Raw genomic sequence first — 16,583 nt, 5'->3', positions numbered from 1 at the left:
CTTTTTTAAAACTAGTACGCTATGTATATGAAATAAATTATGTTATACAATATAATGCACTCATGTCGATGCTATGGGCAAAGCAGTGTCGCCTCACAGCAAGAAGGTCACTGGGTCGCTGGTTCGAGCCTCGGCTCAGTTGGCATTTCTGTGTGGAGTTTGCATGTTCTCCCTGCGTGGGTTTCCTCTGGGTGCTCCGGTTTCCCCCACAGTCCAAAGACATGCGGTACAGGTGAATTGGGTAGGCTAAATTGTCCATAGTGTATGAGTGTGTGTGGATGTTTCCCAGAGATGGGTTGCGGCTGGAAGGGCATCCACTGAGTAAAAACTTGCTGGATAAGTTGGTTTTTCATTCCGTTGTGGTGACCCCGGATTAATAAAGGGACTAAGCCGACAAGAAAATGAATGAATGAATGTCGATTAAACCATTTTTTATTCTGTATTAATTTTTGCGTTGACATTTTTCATAATCCCATTGCAGTGCATTCTGGGATTTGCTATGAAATCTGCATGCTGTAGACTTTGGCTCAACTAAGGCATCTCAGAAGGCAGCATAATTACTGTATGCTCCCTTTGCGAACAGCATTGTGACGGCAGAAGTGCTGCAGCTTGTGACAGCATTTCCTCATAATATTTGTCTTGTCTGTTGTGCTGACACGAGCGTCACGTCTCTGAAAGGTCAAAATCATTACACCGTGACACACAGAGACCTTTAAACACTGACAGAGCATCTTCCCTGCGTTTACACACGTGTGCAGCTCCGTCCCAGCTCAGGTGATGATATTTATCCGTCATCCCGCCGCTAATTGAATCAGAAGACCTAGAAAAACAAACGGCAGGTGTGGAGGAATATGAGCAAATGATGGAGGCAGACAGATAGAGGCCAGAGGAAGTGGTATTAGCTGGCTAATTGCTTCAGAAAAGGCCATGGCATTACAGTGACAAATATCACCAGCTGTGGCTCACCTTTTATGAATTCAAAATATTAATGTATGCGTCTGTTCGCTTCCTTTGCACAAACTGCTGCGAGTGACCGCAATGGAGGAAACGATTTCATTACTTTGAGTTTTTGTCTTGTTTTTCGTCCAAATATCCAATAATTCTTAAATCAGGAAGCAGTTTGTCTTGTTTTCTGAAATAATATGTTTAAAATATGTGTGTTTATTCTTAAAAATAAGCTAAATAATCTCAATAAAATAATATTTCACACCAAAACAAAAATGACCTTATTGGCAGATTATTATTATTATTATTTTTACAAAAAAACAAATAATTTTTGTAGTGCAATATAATATAGTAATGTGCATTTATAGCAAATTTATGTATTCATTTATTTACCTTCGGCTTAGTCCCTTATTTATCAGGGGTTCTGGCAACTTTCACAGCATATGTTTTATGCAGCAGATGCCCTTCCAGCTGCAACCCGGTACTGGGAAATAAAATAAAATAAAATAAAATTAAATAAAATAAAATAAAATTAAATTAAATTAAATTAAATTAAATTAAATTAAATTAAATTAAATTAAATTAAATTAAATTAAATTAAATTAAATTAAATTAAATTAATTAAATTAAATTAAATTAAATTAAATTAAATTAAATTAAATTAAATTAACTAGGTGAAAACTAGATAAAAGCTCAACAAAATGAAAAAATTTAATGAAAATGAAAATTTTTTATTAAAGTTAAAGAACAAATAAAAATACATTAAGTAAATAAAATATCTTAAAAGAATTATATTAAAAAATATTTTATATATATAAAATAAATAAATGCAACTAGATTTTAAATAAAAATAAAAATAAGCGAATATAAGCTAATAGGTAAAAATGCAATAATAATTAATAATAATAATAATAATAATAATAATAATAATAATAATAATAATAATAATAACAATTTACAATTATAATCATATATCAATATCAATCCAATGCATTTTTTACACTAAGCACAAAACAATATTTATTTATTTATTTATTTATTTATTTATTTGTTTATTTATTTATTTATTTTTGGCACTGATTTTCAAACTAGTTTGCAATGTATTTTAAATGAAATATATCATTGAATGCACTTACATGTTGACGTGGGTTTCCTTTGGGTGCTCCAGTTTACCCCACAGTCCAAAGACATGCGCTATAGGTGAATAAAATAAACTGTCTATGTGTGTATGTGTGTGTGTGTGTTTGTGTGTGTGTGTGTAATTGAGTGTCTTTGGGTGTTTCCCAGTACTGGGTTGCGGCTGGAAGGGCATCCACTACGTAAAACATATGCCGGAATAGTTGGCGGTTCATTCCGCTGTGGTGAACCCTAATAAATAAGTGACTAAGCCGAAGGAAAATGAATAAATTATTGGGTGTTTAGGTTTTTTCCCTCCCCTGTGGCATTATGAGGTTATTACACTTCTTTTGGTTAATATTGAACATTTTACAAGGGATTGTGGGAGGCTTTTTGATGCCTATATAATTTTCATGTTTGCTCTTTCTCATTCTTTTCTGTACACATATGCTGATACTGTTTATATCCTATATGTTATCATGCCTGTATGTTTATTCAACACCCTATGGCATGTCTGGTTTTTCTGCCTACAGCAACACCATCCATCAGTCTGATGTCATCATTTAAGACAGACACAAAGAGCCACAGGCCCAAATTATAGTTTCGCACAATATTGCATACTGCGCACATAGTTTATGTTCCCGTCTGCGCTGACATCAATCCCGAGTTTTTATGATTTAATTTATGAATATCTGACTCATGGCTGGCTGCATAATTAAAATGAAAGGGAATCTCATTTGAAATGGAAAGAAAAGAGATTTGTCTGAATGGAAATGCATTCTTGTCTGGGTTAAGATAAGATTGTTAATTATGTTTTTTTCTCTCACAGAAACCTCCACACCAGCGCTGGAGACAAGCAAACCAACACAACCGACCTCAGTAGAGACCAGCACGACACAGAAACCCAGTCCAGGTTAGTACACATGGGTTAGGTATGTGTTTTTTTTACATGTTATTCATGACTTAAATGCAGTGCTAACCACTTAACCACTGTGCTGCTGCTTTAATTCCAGTCAAACTAAGACTCGGAAGTAATAATATCACAGGAAATACTATGAAAATGTCCTTGCTCTGGACACATTAATCACCCAGCTGTTTCATCTTCTGATTAAATATGATTAATAATAATCATCATCATCGTGTAGTTGCACTCAATATTTATTTCTGCTAGCTTTACTTTTAATTAAAGGGCCTCTGTCTCAGCAGGGTGTTTTCACACCTCTATTTTGAAAAAGGTCAGGAAGGTGGGTGTGTCCAGCTCTGTTTAGGTGGGAGTGTCGGGCGAGGGAACGAGGGAAGGTTTTGCATAAAAATGGGAGTTTCCTTTTGTGCAGGCGCTGATTTTTACTGAGGCAAAACAAACACACAGACACATGGGAGAAAGACTGACTGTGTTTACATGGACATCAGTAATCAAATTATTTGCCAAATTATTAATTTGTGGAATTTAACAGCAGTTTGGCACTTTCAGTTTCATTCAGGAATGCATCATGCATTCCCCCCGTGACAAACGAGATATTGGATGCAAGGAACTGCTGGATGAGTGTATTTTAATAGAGTGTTTGATACCGCACGGCAAATGAGAGCAAGAAAATCCTCCGCATTTCTCTGTAACTTAGATGCACTCGATAGGTAGCGTCAGAAAGCCATGTGTGTATAGACTATCCTGTCACAAAATGTTGTGAAAATCCTACACGACGGTAATAGTTTGATTGCAGTGTTTATATATTTACACTTGGAGAGCTGCATTTACAGCAGATCTTTCAGTCTATAATATTGTAGTGATATTAACACTGTAAACTTAGTCACTAAATCATTTTGACTGAGGTTTGTCTTTAAACACTGAATAATACTGCTGACGATACGAACTAACTTTGCCATCTGAATAAACAAACAGACGCTGATCACACACTTACCAAATCTGTACAGATGGGACAATCAACACCATTTCCAGATGAGAAAAGCTCACTGGGAAAATGTTTTATAAATAAATATTTCTGCTGCATGTCCACTCCAATCCACGCGTGAGTCCAGCTGCGCTCATAGCGGAAAATGAAAACAAAACCTTTGTTGCAGCACATTTATAAACACAACACTGACGACCTGTGTCTCCAAACAATTCTTCTTCTTCCACTTGTTTTGGCAACATAACGTGGTCTCTCTCTGCTGTCTGAACACTGTAACAGGTAAAAACAGTCTTCGAAGCTATCCTGCATATTAATGAAGTTGCACTGCATACGCAAAAGAGCGTGCTGATTGGTTTAAACCAAATCTTTCTCAAGTGACATCACAATGTATTTCCAGGGACAGACAGCCAGTCTACACGCTGGAATACACACAAGGATCTAATCGGCGTGATGCAGCTTAAAAAATTAGCTATAAACCGGAAGAACGAATTTGCTTGAAATAAAGCAAAAAATTTTCACATTTGTTTTGTGAAATATATGTGTCCTAATGGTGTTTTTAGCAGCGTGGGACACATATATGACTGGAAACGGTTTAAAAAATGTGTTTTGGTGTTTCATGACCCTTTAAATAGCTGGTAATTTAGGGCTTAGATCAGTGTCTTGTGTCTGATAGTGTAGTGTAGTGTGCAGCAGGCGTGTAATAATCGGCATAATGTAGATCCAGCCGGTGGTTATTCAGAATAAACCCTTTAGTCTGTTACAAAGGCTGCTGCTGCGGATGATGATGATGATGAAGCTTTGTTCTGTTTCTGCTGTCCCTGGAATAACCACAACTCCCACACTCCAGCCAATCTGCTCTCTTGGAAGCATTTAAAAAATAATTAAAACTAATTATTTTGCCGTCAACTGTATATGTGGACCTGTAAGTGCACTTGAATAAGTTACAGCGCTTCTGCATACAACAAAACATCATATGAACAACACTGTTGGGAATTTTCAAAGTATTGTTTTCTGTTTCTTCATGTTGCACACTGATGCAGCTGAAGTCGGAGGTCAAACTCAGTTTGTTTAAAGTGCCGTTAGCCGTACAGTGTTTTGCCAGGGTTGTTGAATATTAATGCAGATTTATTGATGTATTCTCTCCATCAGTAACCAGCGCTGCCGTGCCGTCTCACAAAGGACTGTGTGATTTTGAGCAGGGATGGTGTGGTTGGACCCTCGACCTGGATTCTGACTTCAGCTGGGTTATGCACAGCTCCAGCAAAAGCTCTGCCTTGGGTCAAAGTCATAATCTCTCCATGGGCTCAAACAGTGAGTGATGAACATTCGCACACGCATGCACACATGCATACACACACAGACATACACAGAGGTCATCATGCCTGTAGGGTCTCATGTTTTTATGCTTGGGAGCACAAAGCTTTTACAAAAACAATTTCAGTTTGTATTATTTTTGTATTGTGTTACATTACATCATTATGGGACAATAGTTAATTCTGCAGTTTAGCATAATTATTATTATTATATACAATATAAAAGAATATTATAAAGGAATTATTATAATTATAGTTTAAAATAAACAATATAATAATTAAATTTAATAAATTAAATTAATATTTGTATTAATATAAAATATAATTAAGTATTTTTATATTATATTATATTATATTATATTATATTATATTATATTATATTATATTATATTATATTATATTATATTATATTATATTATATTATATTATATTATTCATTCATTCATTCATTTTCTTGTCGGTATAGTGCCGTTATTAATCCGGCGTCGCCACAATTGGATAAATCGTTAACTTTTCCAGCAAGTTTTTTATGCAGCGGATGCCCTTACAGCCGCAACCCATCTCTGGGAAAAATATTATATTATATTATATTATATTATATTATATTATATTATATTATATTATATTATATTATATTATATTATATTATATTATATTATATTATATTATATTATATTAGTTATATGTAGGCAAAAATTATTGTAATTAAACCACAATTTTAAATATCAAATCAAATCACTTTTATTGTCACATCATCAGCAGAACGTGTGCTATGATGAGTGAAAGCTTAGGTACTCTAGACAGTACAAAATACAACAGAGCAAAATACAGACAGTGCAAATAAAATGAAAATAATAAAAATATTATATTTATTATAAAATAAAATAATATAATAATAAAATAATAAATATTTTAATCAAAGTTTTTTTTTATTATCACAATTATATTATATTTAAATAACAGTTAAAGTCCAAATTTGCTATAAAATAAATTACAATATTTAAAATATTTTTTCAATGATATAAAGTATAATTAATCATTTGAAGTTTGATTTAATCATTTGCATTATATTATATTATATTATATTATATTATATTATATTATATTATATTATATTATATTATATTACATTATATCATATATTATATTTTATTATATTTTATTAATTATATTATGTTATATTATGTTATATTATATTATATTATATTATATTATATTATATTTTATTATATTTTCTTATATCATGAGACAGTTGATAAAACAGACTAACTTCATTAAAATAAATAAATTCATTTAAATTAGCTTTATTTCACAGCATTAACATTTTACCCAGTATTACAAACTCAATTTATCAGCTTCACTGAAATGTTGGCACAGTTTTGGCAGTGCACATAATGACCTGCACCAAACCAGTGTAAACCAGCCTGTCCCTGCACAGAAAATGATGCCAGTGTAACATCAGCAGGGGATTTTGCCCCGTTTTAAGTGCAATAAGACATTCTGATTCTGAATCTGAATCAGTTCCCCATAAACATGGCTCTATGGCTCCCCCCAGAAGGGCAGCACCTGGACTGATCCCAGAACAGGCTTTTCCGTTTCCAACCCCCCGTGAAGTGGTAAACCTCCCTGACCTCATTCCCTCTGAACATGTCTGCTTCCCACATGAGATCTGGGAGAGGAAAAGAGGATGAGTGATCGGCATGCTTTCTCTTTCTCTCCTCCCGAAAACACTGTCACTCTTCCTCTATTTCTGTCCCATGACACATCGCTAGTAGATGTGGACAACAGGAACAAAGCCTGGCTGTAAATAATAAAACCCTGGAATTGCTGGAACAATCATGGTTGAATTTGGATCTGGTCTGAAAGCGAACTTTGAAGCTCATTCATTTATTAATTTTCCTTTGGCTTAGACCTTTATTTATCAGGGGATGCCACAGCAGAATGAACCGCCGACTATTTTAGCATATGTTTTACGCAGTGGATGCTCTTCCAGCCACAACCCAATACTGGGAAACACCCATACACACTCATTCACACACACACACACACACACACACACACACACACACACACACACACACACTATGGCCAATTTTGTTTACCCAATTCACCTATAGCGCATGTCTTTGGACTGTGGGGGAAACCAGATCACACAGCTGGGACTCGAACCTTTTTTGCTCTGAGATGACAGTGCTAACCACTGAGCCACCATGCTGTCCTAAATTTACAGCTATGGATTTTATTTTTATTATCATTTATAGTTATTTGGCTGAGTAAAACATAATTCTTGTTGTTCTATCGTGTAATTATCCGCTGACTCTACGGGCATGTGGAAACTGCAATATTATTTGGGCCGCTGACGTTCAATAAATAATCACATTAATTATTAATAATTAACTCGATAAATAATTCTTCCGTCTACAGCCATAGCCTATAACTGTAGGCCGTCTATTCTTGCCAAACGTTAATATAGTATTCAGCTGATATGAGGTCACTGATTTACATATTTTTGGCAGGTTCAAACGTGGCTCATTCTGTTGGATTTTATAGCTGGATAAAGGCTTATAGGTTCAAAAGTTTGCATTCATGTTATTGTGTTCACATTTAATATATGTTTTTCTTTATAATCCTTAATTTATGTTATGATATTTAAATGTTTTTGAAAGAAGATACATATTTGTTTGATCACCTTTAATAAATAAATCAAAAACAATAAAAAACAATACTATTCTAAATGTATTATTATTATATTTATACATTTATCACAATTAAATATATTATAATAATTGTTATTAGTTTAAATATTAAATATTTGTAATTTTAAATATATTTAAATGTAATTTATTCGTGTTATGCAAGAAGCTGAGTTTTCAGAAAACGTAGTTCTCGTTTCACATAATCTTCAGAAATCGATCTTATATGATGATTTTTTGCTGAAAACATGTTATTGCTATTGTTGTCTTTTTTATTGCATCTAACTTGTCACATGAATAATTGAGTTACTAAAACATTTATATGTGGTTAAAAAAAGAAACGCTTGAAAATTCTCAGTTTCTCTGAATTTATTTGGTTTATGATGAATTTAGGTAAATTGTGTTTATTTATTTTATTTTATTATTAATTTATGTTATTTATTATATTTAATATTGCTATATTAATATTTAATATTATTATATTAGTATTGCGTTGAAAAATGATTGTAAATGTCTGAAAACAGTATATTTTGTGTTATTTTCTATTTTTCTTTATTTATTTTTTCACATTTGTTTTATTTTAAATCTGTGATAAATGCCATCAGTAATATACAGATTAAAACAAAAATGTAATTTAATACAAATGCATAACTATATAAATCCTGAGAAATCCAGATGGGGTCAAAGTATAATAAATAAATAAATAAATAAATAAATAAATAAATAAATAAATAAATAAATAAATGTTTCATTGTTCTAAGCAATATTGCTTCAATTGTTTTTTTTTTTTACTAATGCAATTTCCCTGAACTATTATTATTATTATTATTATTATTATTATTATTATTATTATTATTATTATTATTATTATTATTATTATTATTATTATCATTATTATTACAGTTATGTTTTTTAATATAATTTATTATTATTATTATTATTATTATTATTATTATTATTATCATTAATAAAGTTATGTTTTTATGAATATTTGATTTATTATTATTATTATTATTATTATTATTGTTGCAGTTATGTTTTTATAAATTTAATTGTTAATTTATTATTATTATTATTATTATTATTATTATTATTATTATTATTATTATTATTATTATTATTATTATTATTATTATTATTATTATGATTATGAATGATAATAATAAGGATTACTATTAATTTTGTTTAAAAAACTAATGCAGTATCCCAGGAACCCTTTTTTAGAAAGTCTCTTCCTGTATATTTCAGTCTTTTTCACTCATCACATGACATCAGGAATAAAACCCCAGGATCTTTAATTGCACAAATTCTACTGGAAACTACATTTCTGTTCATGCATCCCAGTCTTTTACCTTCCTTCCAGGCGGATTTGAGTTCTTAAAGCCTCTTTAAAGAGATCATTATTCATTTCCCCTTAATATATACAGTACTCGGGATCAAAAAAGTGTCTTTTATTTGACATAAATAAAATATATTCGCCATCCCCCCATTCCCATCTCCTCATATACTGTATGCATTCCTGAAGTTAAGGGGATTGTTATCCTAAACCTATTTTAAATTCATTGCCTTGGAATACTTTAAAACGCTCTCTCTGAAAGACTTAACAAGCCGCGTCGACAGCTGCAAGGTGTTATAGGCGCTTTTCTGACACTTCTCAAAATATTTAAGACTCCAGCGAGTCACATGTCTCCTCCTCGACCAATCAGGGATGCTGCCTGAAACCACACGGGCTGTTTTTGAACATCCTTTTGACCTTGGAGCGTCTAGAAAGATTATCAGCAAATATATGGAGAGATAAAAGAGTTTGCACCTGTCGTTGCGCTCTTTCTTCACCGTCGGGGTCGAGTCTTTTTTTTCAGCAAACACAGACTCAGCAGAAGGGCTTACAGTAGAGCCGTCACTTTTACCAAACACACTAACACTGATGATGAGCCGCTTGACTTTCAGCACAATCACACACACTTGACTTTTCTGGATAATCACACAGCGAGATGTGCAGATGGATGGGACGAGAAATGCATGGTTTAGGCGCTTGATTGATCAGATTCACCTTGACACAAAGCTTGTAACGCTTGATAATAATAATAATAATAATAATAATAATAATAATAATAATAATAATAATAATAATAATAATAATAATAATAATAATAATATTAACAAAACTACAACAATAATAATAATCTTTTAAATTTAATAATAATAATAATTATTATTATTATTATTATTATTATTATTATTATTATTATTATTATTATTATTATTATTGAATCAGCAACCTTTCACTCCATAATGTTAATCTAAAACTTTACATTGTTCAATAGTATAATATAAAAGATAAAAAATAAAGCATTAACTGTTGAGAATAATAAACATTTGCTTTTATGTTTTACAAGTTTCTAATTTTGAAATCTTATTTATTATTACATAAAATATTAATTCAGCAACAACAACAACAATAATAATAATAGAATTTATTATAATATTATTATTATTATTGTTGTTGTTATTATTTTTATTATTATTGTTGTTGTTGTTGTTGTTGTTATTGTTGTTGTTGTTGTTGTTGTTGTTGTTGTTGTTGTTGATATTATTGTTATTATTATTGTTGATGTTGTTGCTATTATTATTATTTTTATTGTACAGCTAATAATACAGTATTTTTAAAACAATACATTTATTAAAATATTTTTTTTTTTATTTTATTATACTACTACTAATAATAATTATAATAACTTTAACATTCAAACGGTCAGTTGGCGTTTCTGTGTGGAGTTTGCATGTTCTCCCTGTGTTGGCGTGGGTTTCCTTCAGGTGCTCCGGTTTCCGCCACAGTCCAAAGACATGCGGTACAGGTGAATTGGGTAGGCTAAATTGGTGGATATATGGATAGAAAATTATAACAATATTAATATAATAAACTGCCACCATGACACGAACAAGAAATTAAATTAAATAATTTAAATGTTAAAGTGTATTATTATCATTATTATTATTGTTATTATTATTATTGTTGTTGTTGTTGTTGTTGTTGTTGTTGTTATTATTATATTTATAAGTTAATTATATAATGCAAAATGTCAATTTTTAAATAATTGTATCGTTTAAAAAATATTGTATTATTAGCTGTTGGTTGAATAATAATAAAATACATCATATATTAATAGAAAACTCTATGAAAAATAACATAATAAGCTACCCTGGGGGTGCAAACCAGACTATTAAAAAATTACGTGGAAACCGGGATGTCTTGCCTTGGATTACATTCACTAACCCAAATGGTTTCCTCAAAACTGCATTTGTTTTGTCTCAGGTTTGGGAAACTACCTGTACATCGAGGCTAGTCCAGAGACGCAGGGCCAGAAAGCTCGCCTCTTCAGCCCGGGTGTGGATCCAGACACGGGACCCCTGTGCCTGATGTTCTCCTACCAGCTGGAGGATCAGGGCACTCTGAGGGTCCTGCTGCAGAACAAACAGCAGGAGAAGACGCTGCTGTGGTCCCTCAGCGGAGACCAGCAGCCCATCTGGAGAGAAGGACGTACCATTATTCCTCGATCCCCTGATGAGTTAAAGGTCAGCAGATTACACACAGCAAAACATATTTAAAAATAAATTAAATAACTAAAAATAAGATTTGGGCTACTAAATGTAAAACCACTGCAATACCAAAGTAAAACAGCAGATTAGACATCGTTTACTTGTACACTTTTATTAATGCAGTCTTTCAGTAGCCTGCACTGTGAAAAATGCATTGACAAAAAGTGAAGACAACAAGTACTTCATATGTTGATTTAACATATTTAATTATGTTAATCATGTTTGGCCAGTTTGATTAATGTAAGTTGAGATGACTAGACAAGTTCATTTGATTCAACTCAAAAATTGAAGTCAGCAAGAACTCTTTCGTTTGTTTTCTCTATGCTTACATATTTCATCCCACAGGTGGTAATCGAAGGATTTTTCGAGGGTACCAAAGGCCACATTTGGATTGATAACATCCACATGAGTGGGAACACACCGCTGGAAGAGTGCACTCGTAAGTCTGCACACTTCATCTCTTTCTTACATCATTACTTTAGTCTGCGTTACACTTCAGTTGGCGCTTATCACCAAATTACTGAATTATCACCGAATTAAGCCAAAAAGCCTTTGCATTATCTCCAGCAGATGTTTCTTCCTTAATACCTCGCTCTGCTTCCCTGTGAAGCCACCTTTATCTCTTCATTACAGACGCCACGTTTTTTCCAGTGTTTTCACCATAATTCGTCCAGACTCTCTCCATAAACCTCTCCATTTACTGTGATCAAACTCGCCATCGCAGCCACTATCTCAAATAGCTTCTCAAAATAGAATTTATTAACATGAAAGGAGGACACACACACACACACACACACACACAGAGAGAGAGAGAGAGAAAAATAAAAATACTACTGTGCCTCGTTGTTTGCCATCAAACGCAAAAATGTAGAATCAAATCTAGGCCACAAATGCCCCTGGGCCCCGATGCTAATCTATGTTTCATTATTTCCTTCGCTCTTCTTCTCACCCTGTTTGTAAACACCGATTTTTAACGGAATTAGTGGATAGTCCGAGCTTTTCTAAAGACAGATCTTGCACAGGAGCTTTCTTTTTGGTTGTTAGCGCAAGACACTGATCGTGAAGTAACATTAACTGATAATTTTAGCTCATCTTCCGGGTCGATTGATTGCTAAAAAAGGTCAAGCATTTGTTTTGTATTATGAGCTTTTAGGATGATGTGCTTAAATAAGTAAATGAGGCATTGTTTATTGAAATATGAGCTCATTTAAATGTACAAACTTTGGGGGAAGAAAATGCTGGGAAAGCCTTTTTTAATAAATGATTATTTACAGACTTTTAGACAATAGCCACTTTCACACATACAGACCTTTCCTGTGTAAGGTGTGTATGTGTGAACAGGCCCTTTTTGAAAATACTGGTAAATTTGTTCCAGCTTTTTTCCGGAAAGAGAAGTTGTAACATTACCGGTAATTTGCCGGAATGCTGTGTGAAAGCAGAAAGAAGATTGCCGGAAGATTGCACGTCTAGAACGTGCTGACGATTTTAGCCAGTCAGAACAGTCAGGCGCATTCACGTCGGCGCGGTTTATTTTACCAGACACATTTAGCTGCTTGATTAGTCAGATAACGTTTCTTTGCTTCTTCTTAATGCCAACTGTGTAATTAATTATCGATAAGATGCTTATGATAATAATAACCCTAGTAATGTCATTATTATTATTATTATTAATATTAATAGTTATTATTATTATCATTATAAAAACAATAGTAAAAGAATAATAATAATAATATAACAATCTTAACAATAATAAAACAATATATTATTATTATTATTATTATTATTATCATTAATTAGGGATGTCATTTGATAACTGTAATTTGCTCTATAGCCAATAAAATACATTCTTAAGGGGGTAAATAATATTTACCTTAAAAAACATTAAATAAATAACATTTATATATAATATATATGTTTTGTATTAATTTATAATGTATTATATTATTATTATTAAACCAACAAATAGTAATGTAGTATTTTTTAAAATAATGCAGTTATTTAAAAAGGGTTTGTATAATATAATAATAATAATAATAATAATAATAATAATAAAAACAGTAATTATGTATTATTAACAATAATAATAATAATAATAATAAAAGCAATTATAATATAATAATATTAATAATGATAAGAAAACAATAATAATAATAATAATAATAATAATAATAATAATATAAAATGCTTTTATTCCAGTCAAACTAAAAAAAACGGCAATATGAAATACTGTGAGAATATTTGAATACTTTATATTTGAAACATAAATATTACATAATATATACAATATACATATTATTCTTGAATATTTGGAAAAAATAATTTACATTTCAAAGAAAGGCTAATAATTTTGCATCCAGCTGTAGATATAAGTAAAACTGTGAAGTTCTGTTACTGCTGAAATGGGGATTTTTTAATAATTTTGACAAAACAACCCTTAAAAACATGTTTGTAAGTAATTTTTTAAAATTGGCATCTACAAACACAAATTGACAAAGCACTTTAAAAGAAGCGCATGAAACTGCTTTTCGAGATATTGTCTTTACGTTACACTAAAAAACCCCGCTTGCAGCGTCCTGTGTTAAAGTCAGCAGAATGTGACCATGTGCTCTGGTTCTTACTCCAACACTGGAAACCCTTGATTTAGTCATTTTTGGCTCTCGGCGTCACCGCTTGGCTCAGTCTCTGGCTATGGGACTTGGTGGTTTATTTGAGATCCAGAAATGGAGCCTCCTGAGCTTGTCTTCCACCATGCGCCGGCTGTGATTCTTCCCAAAGCAGGCTGGGATGCTTCTTATCGACCTGTGCAGTTGGGCATGCAATTTGTGCCGAGAAGAGATCCTCGAGCCGCTGGACCCCATGATACTTTTTTTCATTTTTTATAATTATTTGCATCTTAAAAATCCAAGCAATCTTCAGCTTGTTTCTGTGCTCACTTGCCACAACTTTAGCACATGAAAACAATATCATGTGCCAAAAAATGGAGAATCTGAATGTTTTAAGTGTTTGGGAAAAAACGCCTAGGTCATTTTCTTGTTGTGAATATATCCTGGTTATATTTTATGCCCTCCAAACATAAATCAAGAACAGCAAAAAGTTAATTTCATTGTTAGATTATTTTCAGGAACAGTAGACACGTCTTAGGATATTTGAGCTTTTGATAATTAATTAGCAGCACAACAGGACTCTTATCTGGTGAAGAAGAATGATGATTCAGATACAGTATATGCTTTCACATATTCTTTGATTTCATTTGAATCTGTTTGATTTATAATTAGAGAGGCAATTTTAGTTAGTATTTTAGACAGATTGGATTTCACTGTTATTGTTTAAGAAAAATACTAGATTTTTATTAATGTAAATATTTGAATATAATCATTATGAATAATAATAATAATAATAATAATAATAATAATAATAATATTATTTTCATTATTATTATTATTATTATTATTATTATTATTATTATTTATATTATTAAATTTGTAATACTATTACCACCTATGAGTAATAATAATAATTATTATTACTATTATTATTATTATAATTATTATTATTATCATCATCATCATCAACAACAACAACAACTATTATTATTATTGTAATTATTATTATAAATATTAAGTTAGTAATATTATAACCTATGAGTAATAGTAATAAAAAACAAATAAAAATAGATATTATTATTATTTTTGATGTTGTTGTTGTTGTTGTTGTATACTACTACTACTACTACTACTACCTCTACTACTACTACTAATACTACTACTACTACTAATAATAATAATAAAATTATTATTAATATTTTTATTACTATTACTCATAGGTTATATTACTAATTTATTATTATTATTATTTTTATAATAATTATTATTATTAATTTATAAATATTATTGCTATGATTACGTTATTTTAAAATAACTTAAAGTAATAATAATTACATAATTTCTATTTTAATTGTTTTTATTTTGTAAATAAATGAATAAATGTATTCAGACTTGAGATTACAATAAGTTACCATTGCAGTAATAATGTTGTATTATTTTTAGGGAAGATTTAAATTATATATTTAATATTGTGGGAAAAGTAAATTTCAAGTTCTAGGTTTTGTTTAAAGATCAGTGCATGGTGAACATGCTTCATCATTAATTCTACATACTCTGCATGTTTTAACATGTTGCTCTCTTTCTCTCTCTCTCTGCTTTTCCTCATGCATCCTCCTCTCGCTGCTCCAGAGCCGTTCTCCGCCTTTCCTCCGGATATGATCGGTGAGTTTAAACTCTGCCTCGGGTGTGAATGTTTGCTCCTCCTGCTCTCTGTCTCTGCCCTGCTCAGCAATCACTGCTTTTAGAGACAATCCAGGATCTGTTTTACCTTCTAGCATGTGTATTTATGCAGTGAGTTGAGGAGCCTGGGGTTGGGTCAGTTATCTGAGGTGACTAGTCCCTTTTGGACATATTTTTATGACCGCGTGCTGGTCTTGTTAAGGTCCCAATTGGGAAAGATGGCCAAACTTGGACTGTCAGGCGGCTGAATGTGTAAAGCTCACAGCTGAGACCTTCTGCCACATTGTGACATTCAAGTAATTGTTATTTAAAAATAATAGAAACTGTACTTGAGATATTTCAGTCATTATTCGCTGAACATCTTCCTCTCTGCTCTAGAATCTCATGCAGGTCGTGTCAGGATCATATTGTTTGATGTCAGAGACACTGTACATGGCCTGTGTGTTGTCGTCTCGACTAAATGGGCATCCTGTCAGTCTATTTTTGTGCCATCTTTCTCCTCTTCAGCCTATTAAGCAGCCATTCTAACGCTTGCAAATGGAAAACCAGGGAAGGGTTTAAAAGTCTGCATACTGAGTAAAACTGTGGATCATGTAAATATTGGCATATTTGTTAATCACTTTACTGGGATTTTTATAAAACTGAATGATTAAATCTTTGCGTAAGTTAGTAAATAGATTGAATGATGGGTGAATCGTCATATTTCTGCGTGTGCAGATGTGTGGACCT

The 16,583-nt window shown here is 31.7% G+C and overlaps 1 protein-coding gene across 4 annotated transcripts in view; it reads left to right on the top strand.

Annotated features, from left to right (window-relative positions):
- The window catches only part of nrp2a (neuropilin 2a), a 135,853-nt gene that overhangs the window by 98,262 nt on the left and 21,008 nt on the right, over positions 1 to 16,583 (top strand). For 3 of the 4 annotated variants that reach the window (XR_015475631.1, NM_212965.1, XM_087235394.1), the window contains 5 exon segments: positions 2,891 to 2,974; positions 5,118 to 5,279; positions 11,288 to 11,547; positions 11,917 to 12,010; positions 15,804 to 15,836. Coding sequence is in view for 3 of the 4 variants with exons in the window: in NM_212965.1 (NP_998130.1) it covers positions 2,891 to 2,974; positions 5,118 to 5,279; positions 11,288 to 11,547; positions 11,917 to 12,010; positions 15,804 to 15,836 (633 nt within the window). In the remaining variant the exon portion in view is untranslated. 4 annotated transcript variants of the gene reach the window in all.

The sequence above is a fragment of the Danio rerio genome, chromosome 1, assembly GCF_052040795.2.
Source record: "Danio rerio strain M-AB ecotype USA chromosome 1, GRCz13ab, whole genome shotgun sequence".
Classification (NCBI taxonomy): Eukaryota; Metazoa; Chordata; class Actinopteri; order Cypriniformes; family Danionidae; genus Danio; species Danio rerio.
This window is presented reverse-complemented; position numbering and strand designations above follow the sequence as displayed.